Here is a 19,378-nt window from a genome sequence, read left to right as displayed (position 1 = left end):
GCCTTGACCATCTAGTAAAGAGCAGATACATTAGTCTGCCAACCAAGATCCGTATAACTCGTGCTATGGTCTTTCCAGTTGTGATGTATGGATGCGAGAGTTGGACTGTGAAAAAGGCTGACCGCCGAAGAATTGACGCGTTTGAATTGTGGTGCTGGCGAAGACTCTTGAGAGTTCCTTGGACTGCCAGAAGATCAAATCAATCGATATTGTCGACCATAAACGCTGACTGCTCATTGCCCAGACGGCCATAGACGTCCGACGGTCGACCGACGGACGTCCGTTTTCGGACCTTCGGACATCCGACGGAAGTCCGGTTATGTTCGATATACGTACAGCGGACGTCCGTCGGACTATCGTTCGTGGATCCGGATCGCGTCCCACGGACGTCCGACGGGCAGCCGGAGGCGGACATTCGGACGTTTCCCGGAACATGCTTGCAGGGCCCGCTATTGGTGTAAAAACTTGCCAATAACATTCGTGTAAAGCTCAGCAAGCATGTGCCATGGAAATTTCAATCACATACTAGTGCTCAATGCCTTTGTCGTGAGAGTAAGGCAGACAACAGAATATGCAACAGGTTCAAGTTTCCTGTTGTCTGCTTTACTTTCACACACAAAGCACTGAACAGTAGTGTGCAATTAAAACTTCCATCAAAGAGGCACATATGCTAGCTGAGCTTTACACAAATGCACCATTCCTGAAAACATGCTAAGTGCATAGGCATACCAGCATGCGAGGTTGTAAAAAAAGCATTTTTTTTTGCTTTATTGCAAAAACTGCATGCATAAATAGTCTACACTAAAAAAATATCGATGTTAAGGAATGGCATGGTAAAATGCAGGCCAACGGGAGTATTAAGAATCTACTTGAATAATTTTTTTTAATTATCCTTGGCCGTGACAGCTCTTCCCTTGGGGAGGTGGTGGAGGAAAAGGTATTTATTGAAACCTAATATTTCGGAATTAGCAAGGAGATGATCGAGTTCTCTGTGGGCGGCCTCCGCAGGCCGGGATTCCAGGAGCAGTTACTATCCTGTGCATTTGCTCGATCAGCTGTTGCTGGTCTTTCAGGCCTAAGATGGAAAGAGCAGGCTGGGCTCCTCCTGCAATAGAAGGGAAAATTAAATTCAAGTTATCTGTGCTGAACTTTGATTACACATCTCCAAGGGCAACTGCCAGTTTCTCTCAATTGCTTTTTCCAGATGGCACTGTACGCATGCATCTCCATTCAGAACTGTCACATACTATATAGAAAGGTCATATAACTGCAGCAAAACCCATGCAGAATAACAAAATATACAAACGTAGTTTGACCAGAACCTGGCATTCAGTATTTTAATGTTTTTATGTTGTCTTTTTGAACATGCCACTCTGACCAAACATGGCATGTTATGCTTGCTGCTATGCACCCTCAGCAATGCCCAAGACATGGAGTGCACATGCAGAGAAACTAAGCATAAAGGATGCTGTATATGAACATAAAGCACAGCCAGAGCATTGCAGTATTACACAGGTACGCATTGGAGGCAGAAACCTGCACTTTGAGCGGTTTAACAGGCAGATTTCTAAAGTAATTGTTCCTGCTCTGAAAAGAAGTGATCAATAATAACATCATTTAAAATTGTTACCTTTTTGTTCTGTAAACTGCACATTTTGCTGGTTTCCATGTACCCTCTACCGAAGACATTGCCTGGGCGTGTCGGGGGTATATCGACATCAACATCTAGGCTACAAGCATCTAGAAAGCGTCTCCTTAGAGCAGCTGCGACGAAGTAACTTATCTGATAACATGCAAGCTGCTGCAGCAGAATAAAGATAGACACTTGACATGTGGCTAAAGCCCGATGTGGAAGCATAGCCCGCCGCAGTGATTGCGCAGTGTTCATGCTTCTACAAGAGTTAAAAGTAAAGTTATTTGTTTACCCACAGCGCTATATGTGACATTACAATAGCAAGGCTTATAGTCACACAAAACACAAAAAGCTGACAACCACAAGCTCCTGATGCATTACCGGCAGCATGCAGCATGAATGTTAGTTACTGAAATATGGTTGCATAATTCTGGCAACCAGCTGTGCATGTATGTCATGGATTTCTCAACTACGCACAACAAATTACAAAAAAAATAATGGTATTTTAAATGCAGCCAACTGTTCGCAAGAAACATTGTAGCTTTTTTATGGGGAAGGTAGTGGGCGCCAAAGAAACTGCCCCTGTAAAGGCGCCTAATTTGCCCCTATGTAATATCGGGGACAAGTGTGTGGACTACACAAACTGCAATCAAAGCACATAACTTTCACATCGACCAGGAAACTCGGACCATACTTGTCGATGTGAAAGTTGAACGTTAGTTCTTTCATGTGTGCAAGAGAAATAAGGTCACAATTCGTTTACATCGCGATTCTAGTCCAAAATCTAGACATACTGTCCAGAGACTTTCGCCCCCGCAGTATAAGCCACCACTTGGGTAAGAGATTAGTAAAAGAAGTGTAGAAAAGACATTAGTGCTGTTGGACAGCCATAGCTATAAAAATGGTATTGACATTGAAGTACTGCCTTAAGGCGGGGCCTAGGGCATTACAAAAGCAAGAGTTAGTGTCCGCTGGTCCTCATTTGAACGAACAAAAAGAGGGGGGGGGGGGGGGGGGGAGAAATCTACCTCAACTACATGTTTTGAGTGACACCAAGCCGCAGTTAGTATTAAAGATATCACACAGTTTTGTGGAAGATTTGGGAGCGCTTTGCTGCTTTCTTACAGGATTGGACAAAAGAGCTCACCATCTTCAGAAAGGCACGTTATATAGAAATGAAAATAGTGAATTTACTGCATCTGGCCACAACAACTTGCACACGGAGAGGAAGATGAACTGAAAATTTTATACATGAATGTACGTATTTACAACAGGTGAAACAATGACCATGATCTATGCCGAAGAGGAAAGAGATCAAAATCTAGCTCAGAACGAGTTCTCCTGGCCGCGGGGCCGTTTCATTAACTTCGGGACTCCGCCCACATTTCTCATCCCCAATGACAACGAACTCACACATGACTGGCTAACAAACATTTGGGCATGTCTTTCCACTTTCATAAATTCTTCACCCTCTCCCTAATACAAGCAATGCAAAAGGGACAACAAATTCGTTTCACAACAAACAGAATCTAGAGAATGGTCCTCGAAATGATTGGCTAACTAGGTCACATGCCAAAATCTCTCCCCTAGGAAAAAAAAAAAAGAAAAAAAAATTAGAACCCATCAAAACGGTGTCCCACGTGCGCAACCATTGCCCAAAGCTTGCATCCTTGGCGGCTCCTTTTACAGGGCAATTATTGCAATTATTGGCGTCGGAGTCAGCACCATTACGGACCACATCAGAAGAGCCAACCCACATCCTCCCGCTCCGCATCATACCGTCACTGTTACACACTTGCCCTTTTTCAACGCCGCCATCTCCCGCCATTGTTGATATCCAGGGTTGGAATCCTCAACGAGACCCCACTCAGCGCACCTGCACTGAATAATTGTCACTTTTATGGGCTCCCAAACAAGGAAGAGGGCCTTACACCCTTACACCTGACAGTGTTTTTTCTTTGAACGATAAGCAGTTCTTCCAAAAGAGGTGCTCGTTTCAAAGCTGTGCTGCCTCCAGGTGATGGGTCCAGTCAGCGTACTAAGGACCCCTTAGTTGTATACTGTTCGTAAAGCTCCTTAAATAAAAATGAGCCCCCTACATGACACAGCAACGAGAACAAACTGCCTGTCCCCGCGTCTTCGAGTGCGACAGCAAAGTCCTCGGAAGAGGGGACTTCTTTCCCTCTCTGCCTACGTTTCCGTTAAGCACTGTAGCTGCTGTAGCTGCCTCTCTGTGCGCGTCTCTCCGCCTCCTGTCCGAGGGCAAGTGGGAGACTGCCGCAGCTGGGCATTGAACAGGTGACCCAAAAAGAGCAGACTAATAATGGTGCCTAGCATACCCACCGATCGCTTACAGAAATCATTAAAGAAATGAAAGCAACACATCAGATAACGCTACAATGTTTCTAAGTGCAAAGTCGACAACTCCAAGTCATATAAATATATGTACATCTCCGCACATTAACTAGACAGAAACAGTGCAGAGTAAACTAATAATTCAGTGTCTAGCAACACTATTAAAAGGGGATAAAGGCCACGGGGGGCTGCGATTATTAGTACCGTTTTGCCTTTAAACTACAATAACATACTTGTTGCAAGCTTAAAAATCAAAGATTCACACCTGTCCCACCCACAGCAATGGAACACACATCTGACTCAAGTCTGCAGAGAAAGAGCAAGCTAGACTATTGCAGACGCACCCTTGGTTATTTTTCTGGCATTTCTGAGGGTGAAGAATCTGACTTGTCAGTAGCATGTATATGAATAAGAATCCTATGACAGTAAATGCATCAGATTTTCTGGAGTGGCTTTTCTTTGCTGACCACATATGAGGTGAGCTATAATTTATCCAACTTGGCCTAGGTTTATTCTATGAATAACAAAGCTATAGCAGGTACACAGTCGTCCACTCAGGCTGAACATGCGAGTGCGTGGCATGCACTTTTTGAGATGCCACTGCATCCATCGCAGCTGCACACCGTAGCGAAGAGGCAGGCAGCGTGAAGTACCAGCCTCTAGTCCCTCTACCACCACTGGGGTCCCAAACTAGGGACCCCTTGTTTTTGTCAGGACAGGCCCCCTCAGGGTCAGCTAGTGAGTAACCTCCTGTATTTGTATCTGATGGCAATGTTTTCCACCACCACCCACAATACGCAGCTGCGCATCATAGCAGATGTGAAGCAACAGCTCCTGGTCCTTCTATGCATAAGCCACTTTGCCTTGATGCATGCCTGCGCACCATAGTAAAGAGGCAGACGACATGACGCAGCAGCTCATGGTACCTTTACACGAGCCCCCCCATTGTACTTCGATACGCACCATAGCAAATATACAGACTACGCCACACAGCAGCTCCTGGTCCCTCTATGCATAAGCCATTTTGCCTCAATACGCACCTGCGTACCTGAGCGAAGAGGCAGACGTGAAGCTGCAGCTCTTGGGCCCTCCATGCACAAGCCACTTAGCATCAATGCACGGCTGTGCACTGTAGTAAAGAGGCGAAGGACGTTAAGCAGCAGCTCCTGGTCCCTCTACACATCAGCCATTTTGCTTCGATGCGCATCTGCACACCGTAACAAACAGCCAGATGTGACAAAGAAGCTCCTGGTTTCTCTACACATAAACCACTTTGCCTCAATGCACGTCTGCACACCGGAGCAAAGAGGCAGATGGCGTGAAGATGGAGCGGCTGGTCCCTCTACGCACAAGCCACTTAGCCTTGATGCATGGCTGTGACGGATGCATTGCTATTTTGCAAACTGCATGCCACACATTCCCATTCAAGCTAAGAGTGGACGACTGTGTAAACGTAAAATACTGGTTATTTACTTCAATGGACAATGACAAAAAGTAACATGGTGGACAATGTAAAAAGAATTTGCTGCATAAAGTTTGTTGAAACCAGTTCTACATCCTACATGTAAACAAGCTAAAACCTTAATGTCGAAGGGATGCCCTGTGTGTTTAAAGTCATCACGCTCAAACAACTTCAACACTGACAATCATGATTCAATATTAATAATATAGATAATGATACAATACTCACTTTTAGCCATACCAAAGAAATGAGAATGCAAAGGGATGTTGCTGTTTTTCCCCCGTGGATGACAGTTTTCCATGTTCAATGTGCTGCTTCCTGTTGGCCTAGGAAATCGGCTACAGCAAATGGCATCTGAAATATTTTTGGAAGCCTCATGCTAGTCTTCAACGAGAAAAGCATTGCCATACAGAAGCAGAACACAAATACTTTTACAACACACTAAAAGCACCAACTGCGGTGCTGTTTTTAGGATGACTAGCCAGAGGTTTTGCTGTAGCAAGCCAAATGTTAGCCTTCAATAAGGAAAGCATTCCCATACAGAAACAGAACACAAAAACTTTTACAACACATTAAAAGCATGAATTGCACAAATGCTTGTAAGATGACCAGGTACAGGTTTCTGCTTTAGCCCACATCATGTGACCAGCGGTTATCAGAAGCCTTGTATGTGAGCATGATGCCCTAGATTCAATTTATGGCTATCACTGTATTAACAAGCATGGGTTTAAAGCTACTTTAATATGATAATCTAAGAACATGGTAAGAGCTTTCAGTGCGAGACATAAGCTCAGTATCATGCACTATAAGGTGCTGCATGGCTCTAGTGTAGCTTTGGCATTATCTCGCTGTCAATAATGCAGTGAAGTTCTGAGGAGCCTTTGAATATCTGTACGGACAAAACAACAACAATTTTGTTTTCATCTTACTTTTGCTCAGCTCGTGTTTTTTTTTATTTTTATTTTTTTAGAGCCCGCGGCTTGCATGGCCTCCCAGTACGCCTGTTTTGCATAAAAGAAGGCGTTGCAGGCACCAGAGCTCACAGCCCAACTGTATCGCGGCGGCGGTATGTCAAATTCGTGCCAGAACAGCGCAGAACAACGGGTCAAGAAAAAGACAAGTGCTGACTTTTTTTTTTTCTCTCATCTCCTTGTCCGGTTGTTCTGCGCGGTTCGGTCCCACATGCATAACCAACATGCGCAAGGTGCTGTCCTGGTTTGTCAAAGCTGAAGGAGAGTACTAAACCTTTAGTTATTTAGTAGCTACAGCCGTTCCTTCTAGAAACTGCAGTTGCCGTAAAGCTCGAGAGAGAAAGATCAGCGGCTGTCCATTAAAAAAAAAAAAAAAAAAAAAAAAAAAAAAAAAAAAAAAAAACCTCGCGACGTTTTCACAAGTGTAGGCATGTCGCACGATAGGCTCGAGCAGTGCAAAAGTTTTCTCGTATAGTTTTTACAACTCAGCACGTTGCGCATGGTTAACAAATTAACTCCTTTAAAGCTCGGGCAGGCACTCGTTTATCAGAGACAGAGAAGTTGCGCTGCTTACTGGCGCAGCGTCCAGTAATGCCGAAAAGATGGCCCTCAGACTTGAGGCTGCACTTTAGTTAGTCGGCGCGGAGCCATCCTGTCAGTCTCGCCTAAAACACTCGACCGTTCGGCTGCTGTACAGAGCTCAAGTAATACTCTTGTTTGGGCGAGTTGGTTCATCTTACATGTCGTTTATGTGCCTTTTTTTGTGTCCCGTTTTTTGCGCAAGTATACATAACCTTTCAAAATTGTACAGAGCTGTTTCCTTACGCAAAAGCTCACCACTATCGGTGCATCGAAAAGTTCAACTAAAGAAACAAAAGTTCGGTGAAATACTTACTTTGGAATCAGCGGGTGAACAAAGTGTGCCAGCCGCACCAAGCCACAGCAAAAACAATGCTAGCAGTGCATTACAGCCGTAGGTATTTGTAACTGCGCAGAAAATGCAGAACACGGAAACGTGACGCCATCTTCCATGACTAAACTTCAACTTGTCAGGTGGATTGGATTGGTTCATTTCAGATTTTTTTGAGGATAGGTTCGGTTTCGTTCTTTTTGAGCTTGCTGCTTGCTGCGTCTATTCAGCCACTGATTAAAATTTCACCGAAGCATCATGATAGAAAAATGTTTAATGGTCATTTAACTTATCAAAATTTTTTGATAGAATTCAACGATGAAACACGCGGAAAATAAAAAAAAAAAACTGTTTAATGGAAACGCTTTCTATCGCATCGATTCGCTCTGGCATCATATAATGCAGACTTGACGGCATTACTGATTTATACGCAGTACAGATGAGCACGACGACTACAATCTATATCATAGCTGTGTAAAAGCAAATCCAGTGGCGGACGTACGGCGGCTGTCCGCTGGGCGAACGGATTCGACCATCCGATTTCGTACGTACGCCGGAATTCCGGCGGACGTCCGAAATCGGCCGCCGAGTTGCGGCCGAGTTCGGTTGTCCGTCGGACGTCAGTGGCCGTCTGGGTGGAGGGTCAAATTGTAAAGTTAAAGCTCAGCTACTTTGGTCATCTGATGAGAAGAGAGGAGTCGCTGGAGAAAGATTTGATGTTGGGAAAGGTTGAGGGTCGCCGGAGAAGGGGTAGGCAGCGAACTCGATGGTTAGCTGGCATCCTCGAGGCACTGCAGATGAAGTTATGTGATGTTAGTAAGATAGTGAGAGACCGGAAAGCGTGGCGTGATATGGTCCATAGGGTCACGAAGAGTCGGACACGACTAAACGACTGAACTTTAGTGCGAGTTTCAATCTAATGCCGCAAGAAGCGTTAGCAGCCAGTACTATCATCATCATGTTAAAAGCCTCGATGTGCGCGCGCTCCAGCGGAGCGCGGGCGCATCGAGGCACCCTAATGCTTGTCGTAAGGAACCATAAAGGAACCGATCATGGCGCGAGAGCTCGTGCATAGGCATGCTGTTAAGTGGGGCGCTGGCACTCGTGGTCAGGTGGCAGCGCATGCGCAGTCTTGCGAATTTTGGACTTAGTCTACAGCGCATTGCTGTCGGCTCTTTGTCGCCATACTCGTACCCACTGGCAGAAGATGTTAGAGATGAATTCTGCTGAAGGCAGTTCGACGACAAGCATCAAAGTAAGTAAATTGTGATTGTAGACTTAGACGTAGACCCGGAAATCCCTACTTTTGGAGTGTTCAGCCAACTTCGCGTCTTGTAGCCTGATGAGGTTACCGAGATTCAGGCAGCCGCATTTTCTAAGTCGCAATGGCGACGAATTTGTCTAAGTCCAGAACCAGTGGTAGTGGTGGTGGTAGTAGGGTTCGCGAGTTTGGTGGTGGTAAATAGGCGATCGCACCACTGCTCTTTTGGCCAGCTAAAATTGATGCGAAGGAGTGGTGGTGTGATTTCAGTTTGGCTTGCCGAACGTTTATTAAAGGCGTCGTTCTAATTGGGAACACGAAGCGGTGTAACGACCGGCGCTTTTGTCTTGTTGAGCCGTCTGATCTAAGTCGTGTTCCGGCAGCCATGCAGAATAGGTCTGATTCAGCTTGTGTGGACGCGCTTTTTCTGCTGAATGTGGCTGGATCTCTGTTGTAGGTGTTGATATTAATTTTGCGTTCATCTCGCCCTTGCTTTTTTTTTTTTTTTTCCCCAGTCGCCAAGCGGAAGCCACGGGGATTGCGGCAACGTCTCTCATGGTACGGTATTGAGTCGGGGGAGAGCTTTGGCCTCGGCAGACGCCTCGTGTTGCTTACGGCAGTATCGGGTTCATTGCGCTGCCTGAAGCAGGTCTCGAAGGCGCCTGTACTAGCTGAGTTCTCTGTAATACCGAGGGATACGGCAGGCAAAAAAAAAAAAAGAAAAAGAAGAAAGGCCGCGCTGTGTCTCGTTAAACCAGGAAATGTTCGTTTGATGCGCGGCTTGCCCGGTGTGCGTCGCAGAAGTTTCACCCAGTGTCGTGGAGATTTCAATGTAAGATGAAAAAATGTTTTCGAGTACCACCTTTGGCCCAGGAAAATTGTATTGGTGGCTTCTACAGTACAGGGTTTATAACTCTTCCGACATGCGTGAGCTCTGCAGGATAATGCGTCTCGACTTCACGCACGGTGTTTCCTTTCATCCGTGAGCGGCTTGATCCGGTCCTTGCGTACGGTGTGCACGAAACGCCAACGCACATAAATTGGAGCTCATTCAGGAAGTTCACCTAAAGGCTGCTCGCCTCAATTGGGGTCTACCGCCGGATCTCTTGCCGTGCAAGCTGGTGTTCCCCGTGGACGCGCTGCGCCGTGACCGAGGTCGACCGCATGGGAAAGGATGTGTCGCAGGGCAGTAGCCAGCCGGTTTTCTTTGTCGCTTTTTAAAGTTTCCGCGGTTCCTTAGAAGCTGCAGTGTTCGATTTGCTCGTGTAATTGCTGGCGTAACGCCATTGTATGAAGTGCAAACACGTTAGCGATGCCGTTATGTCAAGAGATTCTTGCATTCCCTCACTACTCACGGATGCGTTTACCTGGGAACTTCTGCAGCAGATGGTATGGTCTGTCTGACGGCGACTGAACATTAAAGTGGATCTGTGTATCATACTGCATTCTGCGTTTTTAGCTAGGCACCCGAGAAGGGCTTGTTTAGGAGACAGTTGTGTTCACTTTCTCTGGGATGAGGTTCACTTAAGCACATCCAATGCTTTCCATGCAGGCAAAAGCATAGCAGTCAATTCTGGTAATCATTTCATTGATACCTATGACCCGTTGAAACATCTATATGCACCTTATTGGGCTGTTATCTAGAGGTGGAATCTGTCATTCTTTAAAATAGTTTGCCATGAAGACAAGGCGTTATTAACAGCTGTGGTGGGGTTCATCACTAAATGAACTTTCATATTTAATTTGTTTTCACATCTGTGTGTAATGGTTTTAGTTGAGGCATGTATAAATGATGTAGTTTATGATGTTACCACTGGGGCAAGACTCGTGCAGTGTCTTGTGAATTACAAACATTATTTTTTTTCTACAGGCGTGTTGGAGTCGGTCCTAGATGCAGATGTGGTGTGAAAGTACACAAAATACATTGCGAACTGTGTATATAATGGGTATTGCTTAATTATTTAGTTTTGATAATTTTTGTTTCTGTGAGAATGTACTAAATTTAGTGCAAATTATGTACATATTGAGTGCTGTTTACAGTTACGCAGTTCAGGTTCAAAATGCCTGCCTTCTGTGGACCTTTCAAGGGTTTTATGCCAGCAGCGGGCATTGTACTCTTTCTGGTGCGTGTCAGTTTGTTACTGTGCTTCGCTAGGTTGAAGTTCTGACTTCCACATGTTGCCACCATCTGATACCTGCCAACCTTCCGGATTTTTCACTGAACTCCTACAGCCAATGCCATATATCTCCCTATAAGTTTCTTTTGGCTCTGCCTGCACAACAATGGTTTTTGCAAAACCTGCACTGTAGCCGCACAGCATCATTGGCTGTGCAGCCATTCAAAGTCAAATTAGTTGGGTCTGGTTGCATGTCATGTTTGCAGTTGCAGCTGATTTGTGTGTTTGTTTATGGTTAGTCGGCTGCCTGCGTATGGTGCACCTGTAAAGTTGAAATTCTCGTGTGCTTGAAGTCATGATGCTATCAAAGCCCCAGAAGATGTATTTGCAAAAGTTTTTACGATGGCAAACATTTTGCATGTTGTCAGCATGTCTCACTGCAGTAAAGGTGATTTAAAGCTGAAACTATAACTGAATTCTGCTCATCAATGCACAGCACAACCTTCCACCATCAGCTGCTTGTGAAGGGTCATTCCTCTGGACCATACTTCGAGAAAAACTCATATGACAGATTTTTGAACCTAGCAAAGTCTGCCACTGTAAGGTCACTGCGACAGGACTCATTGGGCACCAGTGTCGCCAACTCAAAAATAGAAAACTTTCAGCATGAAGCACCGGAATCGGCTAAAAACCACTATATTCAATATTTTCATCAAAAAGCTAGATTTTATGCATTCTATTCTGCTATTAAATCTGTAAACAATGTAAATATTATTATAAATATAATATAAAGAACCCTATTCCCCCTTTGACATGGAGTTTCGGACTATGGATACTTGAGTTCTCGGGAGTATCCCACCTGCTTTCTCTAGGTTTAAGGTTTCAAAACTTTACTCTGCTTCACCTTGGTTTGCTGAGCATTCTGCTGGCAATTGTCTGCTTCTGTCGTCAATTCTAGGTAGTATGCTAGCGCTCCTGCCAACATACACCTTGCATGCCAATCTTTTGTATTTGCACTTTCAGCTTTCAAGAACCTTGGAGCTGTATGTCTCCTTTTCTGTTTAACTGCCAATATTTTGCTAGTGTTGCTGTTTGACTTATGGCCTTATTTGATAGTGCGCTTTTAAGTATTAAGCTTGCCTTGAGGTCATCACAGGTCTGATATTCCTGATAGTAATATAGTTCTGATATTACTCTTATAATGCTCGCACTTTTTTTCGCGGGAAATTGATGCTAAGTTGGGGGGTGCCATAGTTATGCGGGGAAAATTTTCGAGCAGATGTTTTGGAGTGCTAAAAGCAAATTTAAATAGGTGTGAATCTGGATTCTTAGGCCAGCTATTGTAAATATAACCAAGACATTACTTTCAAGTATAACTTACCCTTGTTATAAAAGTACAGGGTCGCCAAAAGCAAAAATTGCTAAAGCACTTCATTTACCGCACGCAGCCTCATCATCACTCCCCGCGTTTCATGGTATAATGCTCACAGCAGACCATGCCGTCCTACTCTTGATCAGAGACTTGATCCGAGTCCGTGTCGACACTGCAATCGCTGTCTCCAGTAGCGTACTACGCAGAACTCGTTGACACCGAAGTGCCTGCTGGCAGCACGGTTGCTATGCTGCAGCCTGTACTTGAAAGCAGGTTAAAAGCAGCTGTATAACTTGTGTACCGCCCCACCGCGATGCGCCACCAAGAACACGGTAGACAGTGGAACGAAGGAACAATGACAACGAGACGCGGAGACACTTCGCAAAATGGCGCCGACATGGGCATCATGGAGGTAAAAACAAAAAAAAAAACGACCATAACCGATGTTGATGATGATCTACCCGAGCACGCTATCTCCGCCTGGTAACGCGTGCACACGAAGCCAGCTAGGTTCAGTAGCGCTCCAAAGATGGCACTAGTTACTACTTGCAGACAACTCTCGTGGTGGTAATATTTGAGGAAAAAAAAATTCCAATTATTGATGCCCAGTGTTGGGGGTGCGAGCATTATGCGAGTAAAAATGTTAAGACTATATGCACTTTTGGAGGTAGTTGCATCCTGGTCAAAATGATACTTGCTTAGTTGCTTCTAAGCTCCATCTTGGTAGTTCCTTGCATTACCAAATCTGCAGTAAGTATGGAGGCGACATTGGGACACTGAGGAATATAATGACAGTGTAAAATGGCCATGCGAGATGTGGGTTAGCATGTTTTAAACCGCACATTTCTGAAATGTCATTTCAAATAGAGTCTTAACATATGCTCACTTTACATACACTGTTTGCTGAGTTCAGCAAATTTTTATGAAGGAGAAATTATTACTATTTTTCTTTTGCTAATATTGCCTTCTATTCACCTTTGACAGCATGTATACATTCATTGCTCATAAAGGATTTATCAGCTTTCATTTGGCCTCATCTTCTCTAAAGCATTATCCATGAGCACGAAATTCCTTTTGTTTTTTTATTTTGGCTGATGATTTTGCCTCTCTTAGTCCTAAAGAAGAAAATCTGTTTAATAAGAAAAAGGTTTGTCCAAAAAACTTGGTGTCACGAATCTGAAGTTTTCACTACGGCTTCAAACATTGAACCAAAAGTGTGGACATGCAAAAAGCCTAACATCACATAAAATGCTTTTCTAAAGCTCCTGAACGTTCTCATAGAGTTTGGTACGTAGGCAGTATCTATATGTGTACTTTTGTAACCATGTCTGCATATGCCACAAGCAGGCAACACATCGTGGCAGAACATAGATCCTCTTGACTCATAAAAGAATGCATCATTCGTGGTTTCTTTCTGCTTGATTGCCATGGAATAATGCAGCTATGTCTCCACACATTTTCTGTGGTTCAAGTTCTAGTTTTAATTATGTTGATACTGTTTACCTTCTATGCTTTGCTGTACTCTACTGATGCTTGCCACAGCAGCCGTAATGGTATATGTGCTGCATGCCTTGTATGAAGATCAATAATTTCTTTTAACAGTATGTGGTTTGTCATAGAAGGTGGTAAAAACAAAAAGGATGTTACTTAATGGAGGTGAAATTATTGGGAAAGTTAAAGCAACGCAGGATTGAAAGGGTTTATAGATGGGCATGCAGTCTGCTTTGGCGAATGAACACAAATAGTGTAGGCATTAGCTGTCAGCCAAAAGTGGAACTATTTTTGAGAGAGATCCAACATTCTAGCCTCTCCCTCCCCCCCCCCCCCCCCCCCCCCCTCCTACACACACACACATGCTCATACACAAAAAATGTGGACTGCAAACATTTCTGGACATGGTCACAGTAGGTGCTTCATAGTAGCCTCAGCAGCAGTTACTACAGGGAGGTGAAACTTACTGTTCCTCCCAGCGGCCACGAAATACAGACGCTAGCACCAAACTCCCCTTCAGTTACGTTCGTAGCGGGAGGGGCGCGTAAGAAATGGACTTGATGGGGAAGGCCGTATAGCAGAGCAGTCCAGAATAACCGCACTGAAGGGGGTGCCTGTAGGTTGCTTCAAGCAGCATGGGTCGCGCGCTCGCGCCCGTGAGAACGCTCTACCTGCTGATTTTCTACTGCACCGTACCGTTCCTGCTTCGGCGTGACCAGCTCGCGGCAGGAACAGTATGATGAAAAGAAAAACCGCAAGGCATAGCGCTCTAAAGTGCGCACATGCTCGCGAGCAAGCACACCTGATTGTGGCAAGAAATAGCACAGAGAACAGATATCATTTCTCTTATTTTATTAACAGTTTGCTCGTGAAATAGAGAATGCAAGATGTTACTGAGTATCGCCCACACACCCACTTTACATGGCCAAAAGTTTACAGTAGTTTTCTTCGCTAACATTGTAATCTTGCATGCTTGCTTTGTCAATGCAAAAGTACCCAGTTTGCCGGCATTGGTTGTCTCAGCTTGTGAACAGTTGGTATGAAATTAAATGATACACATAATCATTCGACGCATCCATACCAGCAAAGCAATTCAGGAATATAGAGTAAATGCATACGTTCTAGTATACCTGGTGGTTGGTATTTGATGAAAGTAATCTCATGTTGGGGGGGGGGGGGGGGGGGGGGGGGCTGTGTTATACATAACCAAAATACATGATTAAAAATTTACACTACCCTTTCTGGAGGAACTGTTGCCTTCGAAACACAATTATGCCTCTCCACAACACATGAAAGTAACAAGTTCAACACCAACCACAGCGGCCTTCGCCGACTGTAATGGCCAATACAATCAGCAGAAGAGATGGGTACATGGAACTGGAGCTGCACGCTGGCTAGTTTTTCATCTTCTTGAAGGGGCAGGGGGCCATTAGGAATGAGATTGCACAGCGTACAAAAGCCGTGAAGAACAATCGTGACTTTGTCTGAGAAGCCAACACGCAGAGAATTCACAGCACTAGACTAGACAGGTGACCGACGCAGACGTCGGTTCAAATTCAAAATGAGCGGAGTCTGAACGGTTACAGCGATTTGTGTGAGGGCGCAGCCACGTAGTGGAGCCGGCGGGGGGGGATTTAAACACGAGGGAGAAATCCTCCTCCCATGTTTTGCGCTTTAGCTTTCATCCTCGTGTGAGAGGAGGTGCGGCAAATTAGAAGGGCCGCCGAGTTTCTGCGGCCTGGTTACTGTACAGTTCAAGCACAGGGCATGTGTAGGTAAAGTCTGATTTTGCCACTGGTGCTGAACTGGGCCCGTATTCCGAGTTAGCGTTGTTATTGAAAGTGCCACTATCTCCCTGAGCTCAAGGCAGCTGATTCGTGGAAACACCGGAACTGAATGTCAGTTTTGTTGTCATCGCTTCCGGTTCCAGCGTTTCCACCGTTCAGATGACTAAGCGGTTAGGAAAATAGCGACATTTTCAATAACGATGCAATTTTTGATACGGACCTTGAAAAGGCCAGTACGAACCATAGCTACCTACAGTGGACCCCCACCTAATTTATTAGGATAGACAGGTATGCACAGAGGGAAGAAGGGTACGTGTTTGCTCCATGAGGTAAGCAGGCTGGGTCTGTGGGCTTCTCTGGAGAAAATCCTTGTCATTTGAAAAAATGTGCAGGCAACTCCAGATTAATACACCAGCCTGACACGTAAAAAGCTTCAGTGATGTGAAAAGATGCATGCCAATACCATGGATATAAGAACATAAAAGGAAGCTGTGCTAGCAGTAGCAGAGGTAATAAAAACATTATTGTTAAGGCAAAAAACAGATGTCTCTTACATGTAATGTTTCGCTTTGGAGTATCAAAATAACGCATTATGCAAAACGGTCTTCATTTGTGGCATACCCTAATGTACAGCCCTGAAACGGTGGTGCAGTGGTTATGGCGTTCTGCTACTGTGCCAAGGAATGTGGGTTTGAAGCCTGGCTGCTGCGGCTATATCGGTGCACATTAAACCCTAGGGGGTTAAAATTTCCAGAGCCCTCCACAAACGGCGTCTCTTTGCTTGCTTGGGGATATTAAACCCCATAAACCTAACCCAACCTTAGTGTGTAGGCATGCTTGCTCATGCTCCCTGAGCTTAGTTCTTTCATGCATGTATTATGGTCTACTATGAAAATAAAGTTAAATTGTATTAAGAACCTCTTTTATCATGGTAAGAACATGAATAGCTTAGCAATTTAGGAATTCAAACAAAAAAAAAAGCATATGCAGAATTGCATCCTTGTCTATCAAGTACATATATGCACAGTTAATTCCTTATGTTGTGAAGCTCTGTCGCAACCAAAACTCAGCTACAGTGTCTTCTGTAAAATGTTGCACCTTCTCAGGAAAGAGAGATGAGGCAGCACTCTGCTGCATTCCTTGGTGTGTCATATATTTTTGCCGTGTCCACACTAATCTGTTGTTTTGAAAAACATGCACATTTTTTTATAGGTGGTATGCACTGGCGCACAGCTGGGCTGCAGTGTAATGCTGTTGCCCATCATGCTTGGGGTGCATGTAGCAGATGAACTTCTCTACCAGCACACTTTCCTCATGTGCCACATTCGAATTGCCACATGGAATATGCTAGCATTGAAGATTCTGACGGTAGTCTCTGTGTGTGATGGCTGCAGGAAACTGCATCGTAAATGGATTCCACTTTGGATGGGCAGCTGTGCTGGTTCACACTGCTTGAGATGAGGTTGAGAAATGAGTAACGACGTTGTGGGCTGGGCTCCTTCCTATTGCAGTATCAAAGCTTAGATTTTGTTTAGTCGTGTTGACGAAAGTTGACGCGATAGTTCGTCGTAGCTGATGCTATACAGTCAGTGCTTCATTCATGTCGTCTCTTTAGTGTCAGCATCTGTCAACACAGCACTTGTTGCAGGAATTAGTGACAGAGCTTAGCAGGCAGGTTGGCGCACCAGGTGGCAAGCTTTCACTATCACTAAGGCTTGCACACAAGTGAATTTGCCCTGAGTGAGCAGCGCCAAGCAGTGAACGTGCCCATTCTGAGTGGAATTCGTTTGATGCATTTTCATGTAGCTATTCTTGCGGCGACTACTGGTCAAATCTCCGATGCGCCAGGCAGCAACATGAAGTGACATGTGAGGAACCGTGACATGAAGAAAGCATGCTAGCAGAGCTGGAGTGGCAGGAATGTGTCTCCGATGTGCACCGCAAGCATAGCGGCATCTCAGTGCCGCAGCTGTGCGCCAGCGCATATCCCCTTTGGGCATGAAATGGCCCTACTGTAGTGTCCAGAATTTCAAATGTAGCAGGCATAGCAGTCTTGGTGGAAAAAGCACTACACACTTTGAAAATAAAAGAAAAAAAAATTGGGGGGCACAAATTTTGTGGTAATAGTAAATAATGCAGTAAATAATAGTAAACTTCCCCTCTTGCTGTATTCACTGCATGAACTGGCTCCATTATTAGTACTTCAATGGCGCTGTGTTCTACCGGGCGCGAGACATTTGAGAATGCCATTCCCTATCATCATAGACATCATTAGTCCCACTGCATCAATCTAAGCATGCAGCTTTTTGTATATTGACTTCTTATCATTCATGCTGCACATTTTGTTCAGAGATGGAAGTGCACACGGTAACACAAGAAACAGAACGCTATGCAATCCTTGTTTGCCTGGCCACACACCATAGCGACTTGGAAGTTTCCACCTTTCTGAATGTAGCAAAGTCTTTCATTTACAAGATGCAGAAAGAATTGATGTACTCTCTGGTGGCGACATGGAATCTATGGCAAAAAGGAAAAGGCACAATCTGTTGCCGGTTGTTGCTAGAACGCGTAAATTTCTCCTGTGGCTTTGTCATTGTGAGTGATGAGGGCCAAAGGAGCTATAGGTTGCAGAGTCAACTATTAGGCTCGTAAGTGCATGAGAACTTGAGGTACCAGTCATTTGTCATAAGTAGTGGCAATTCTTGTCTGATAAAACTCGAGAGAATTGTCTGGCCTGGTCCATGTGTTTCTTAAGCAAGTTGAAGAAGCCTGAAATGCTTGGTTTTTCTTTTTAGATGACAAGAACTTTGACCAAGACCAAAAGGTTAATTGCTGTAACAGCATGTGGCTTTGTGCAAGCGTTGATGAGGGGCCTACGGTGATGCACACAAAGTTTTTGTTGTCTGTTAAAGTATCAGTTGTCGTTAGCAACGAGGGCAACTTGATGCCACCACACATTTTTGTAGATGCAGAAGGACTCCATGTTAACTCTGCTGCGTACTTGCAGCATATCTGGATACACTGCTTCAAAAGGAAGACTTCATATCTTGCAGTAAGATTCAATGCCCTGCCCACACTCCCTGCGTTACCTTGGAGTGGCTGACTGGCAACTTCCATAACCACATCACTCCCAACCTGTGACCTTCTAGTTCTACAGATTTAAATCTGCTCGACTACTGCATCTAGTGTGTCTTTGAATGGGAGGCCATTAAGCAGCCACATAGCACCCGAAGGTCACCATTGCTGACTCAATGGCCAACATCTCTATTACTGCCTGACCTGAGCATGCAGTAGTTTCTGAAGCCGAATTGTATCAGTTGTTTCTGTGGATGGGGATTTTATTGAGTAATTAGGAAAATAAACCAACAGAAGCAGGTCCCAGAGCTTGGTAGAAGTATGTATTTCATTGAGTAAATAGGAAAATAAACCAACAGAAGCAGGTCCCAGAGCTTGGTAGATGTATGTCTATTTTTACTGGAGTTCTGTTTCTCTACTTGAAGCCAGCATTATGTTCTTGGTAAATCTCAAAGGGTGAAATTATTTCGCAAAGTGCAATTTGTGCCAACTTCTTGTCTGCAGGCTTGACAAATGGTGTTAACGGTGTGGTGGTCAACAATGCCTCTAGCAGTAGCAGCAGCCATCACAAGTCATCATCTTCGGACAAGCATAACCACAGCAGCAGCAGCAAGCACCATAAAAGCAGCAAAGAACACCGGGATGACCACCACAAGCACAAGGACAAACATAAGGACAAGCACAGGGACAAACCTTCCACTGGGTAAGCTGGATCTTATCAACGAAAATGGCCTGCAGTTTTCCTCTCCAAGTGATGTATTGTATAAAGGGTCACAAAGTCTTTAGAAGGACTATGAATATGGTGTTAGAGTAGGTGTGAACAGGGTTGTACAGTCAAACCTCGATATAACGAACACGCATATAACGAATTATTGAATATATCGAACTGTTCTGAAATATTTTGCTCAAACACGTGTATTTTTAACTTCCCATAGCGAACGCGG

At 44.7% G+C, this 19,378-nt stretch overlaps 1 protein-coding gene and 1 long non-coding RNA gene across 2 annotated transcripts in view; one reads left to right on the top strand and one right to left on the bottom strand.

Moving 5' to 3' along the window:
• Window positions 1-236: 236 nt before the first annotated feature.
• LOC146205100 (uncharacterized) lies at window positions 237-7,470 on the bottom strand. Its single transcript, XR_014704125.1, has 3 exons — window positions 7,317-7,470; window positions 5,679-5,804; window positions 237-1,105 (listed from the first exon to the last, which is right to left on the bottom strand). It is a non-coding gene; the product is annotated as an uncharacterized LOC146205100 (long non-coding RNA).
• Window positions 7,471-8,433: 963 nt separating this feature from the next.
• The window catches only part of LOC146205099 (DNA topoisomerase I, mitochondrial-like), a 70,362-nt gene continuing 59,417 nt past the window's right edge, over window positions 8,434-19,378 (top strand). The window contains exons 1-3 of the mRNA XM_084589792.1: window positions 8,434-8,586; window positions 9,108-9,150; window positions 18,939-19,137. Of these exons, the coding sequence (XP_084445918.1) occupies window positions 8,539-8,586; window positions 9,108-9,150; window positions 18,939-19,137 (290 nt within the window). The 5' untranslated portion in view covers window positions 8,434-8,538. The remainder of the gene's footprint in view (window positions 8,587-9,107; window positions 9,151-18,938; window positions 19,138-19,378) is intronic.

The sequence above is a fragment of the Amblyomma maculatum genome, chromosome 1 (genome assembly GCF_055883805.1).
Source record: "Amblyomma maculatum isolate TAMU_Amacu chromosome 1, ASM5588380v1, whole genome shotgun sequence".
NCBI classification, from domain to species: domain Eukaryota; kingdom Metazoa; phylum Arthropoda; class Arachnida; order Ixodida; family Ixodidae; genus Amblyomma; species Amblyomma maculatum.
This window is presented reverse-complemented; position numbering and strand designations above follow the sequence as displayed.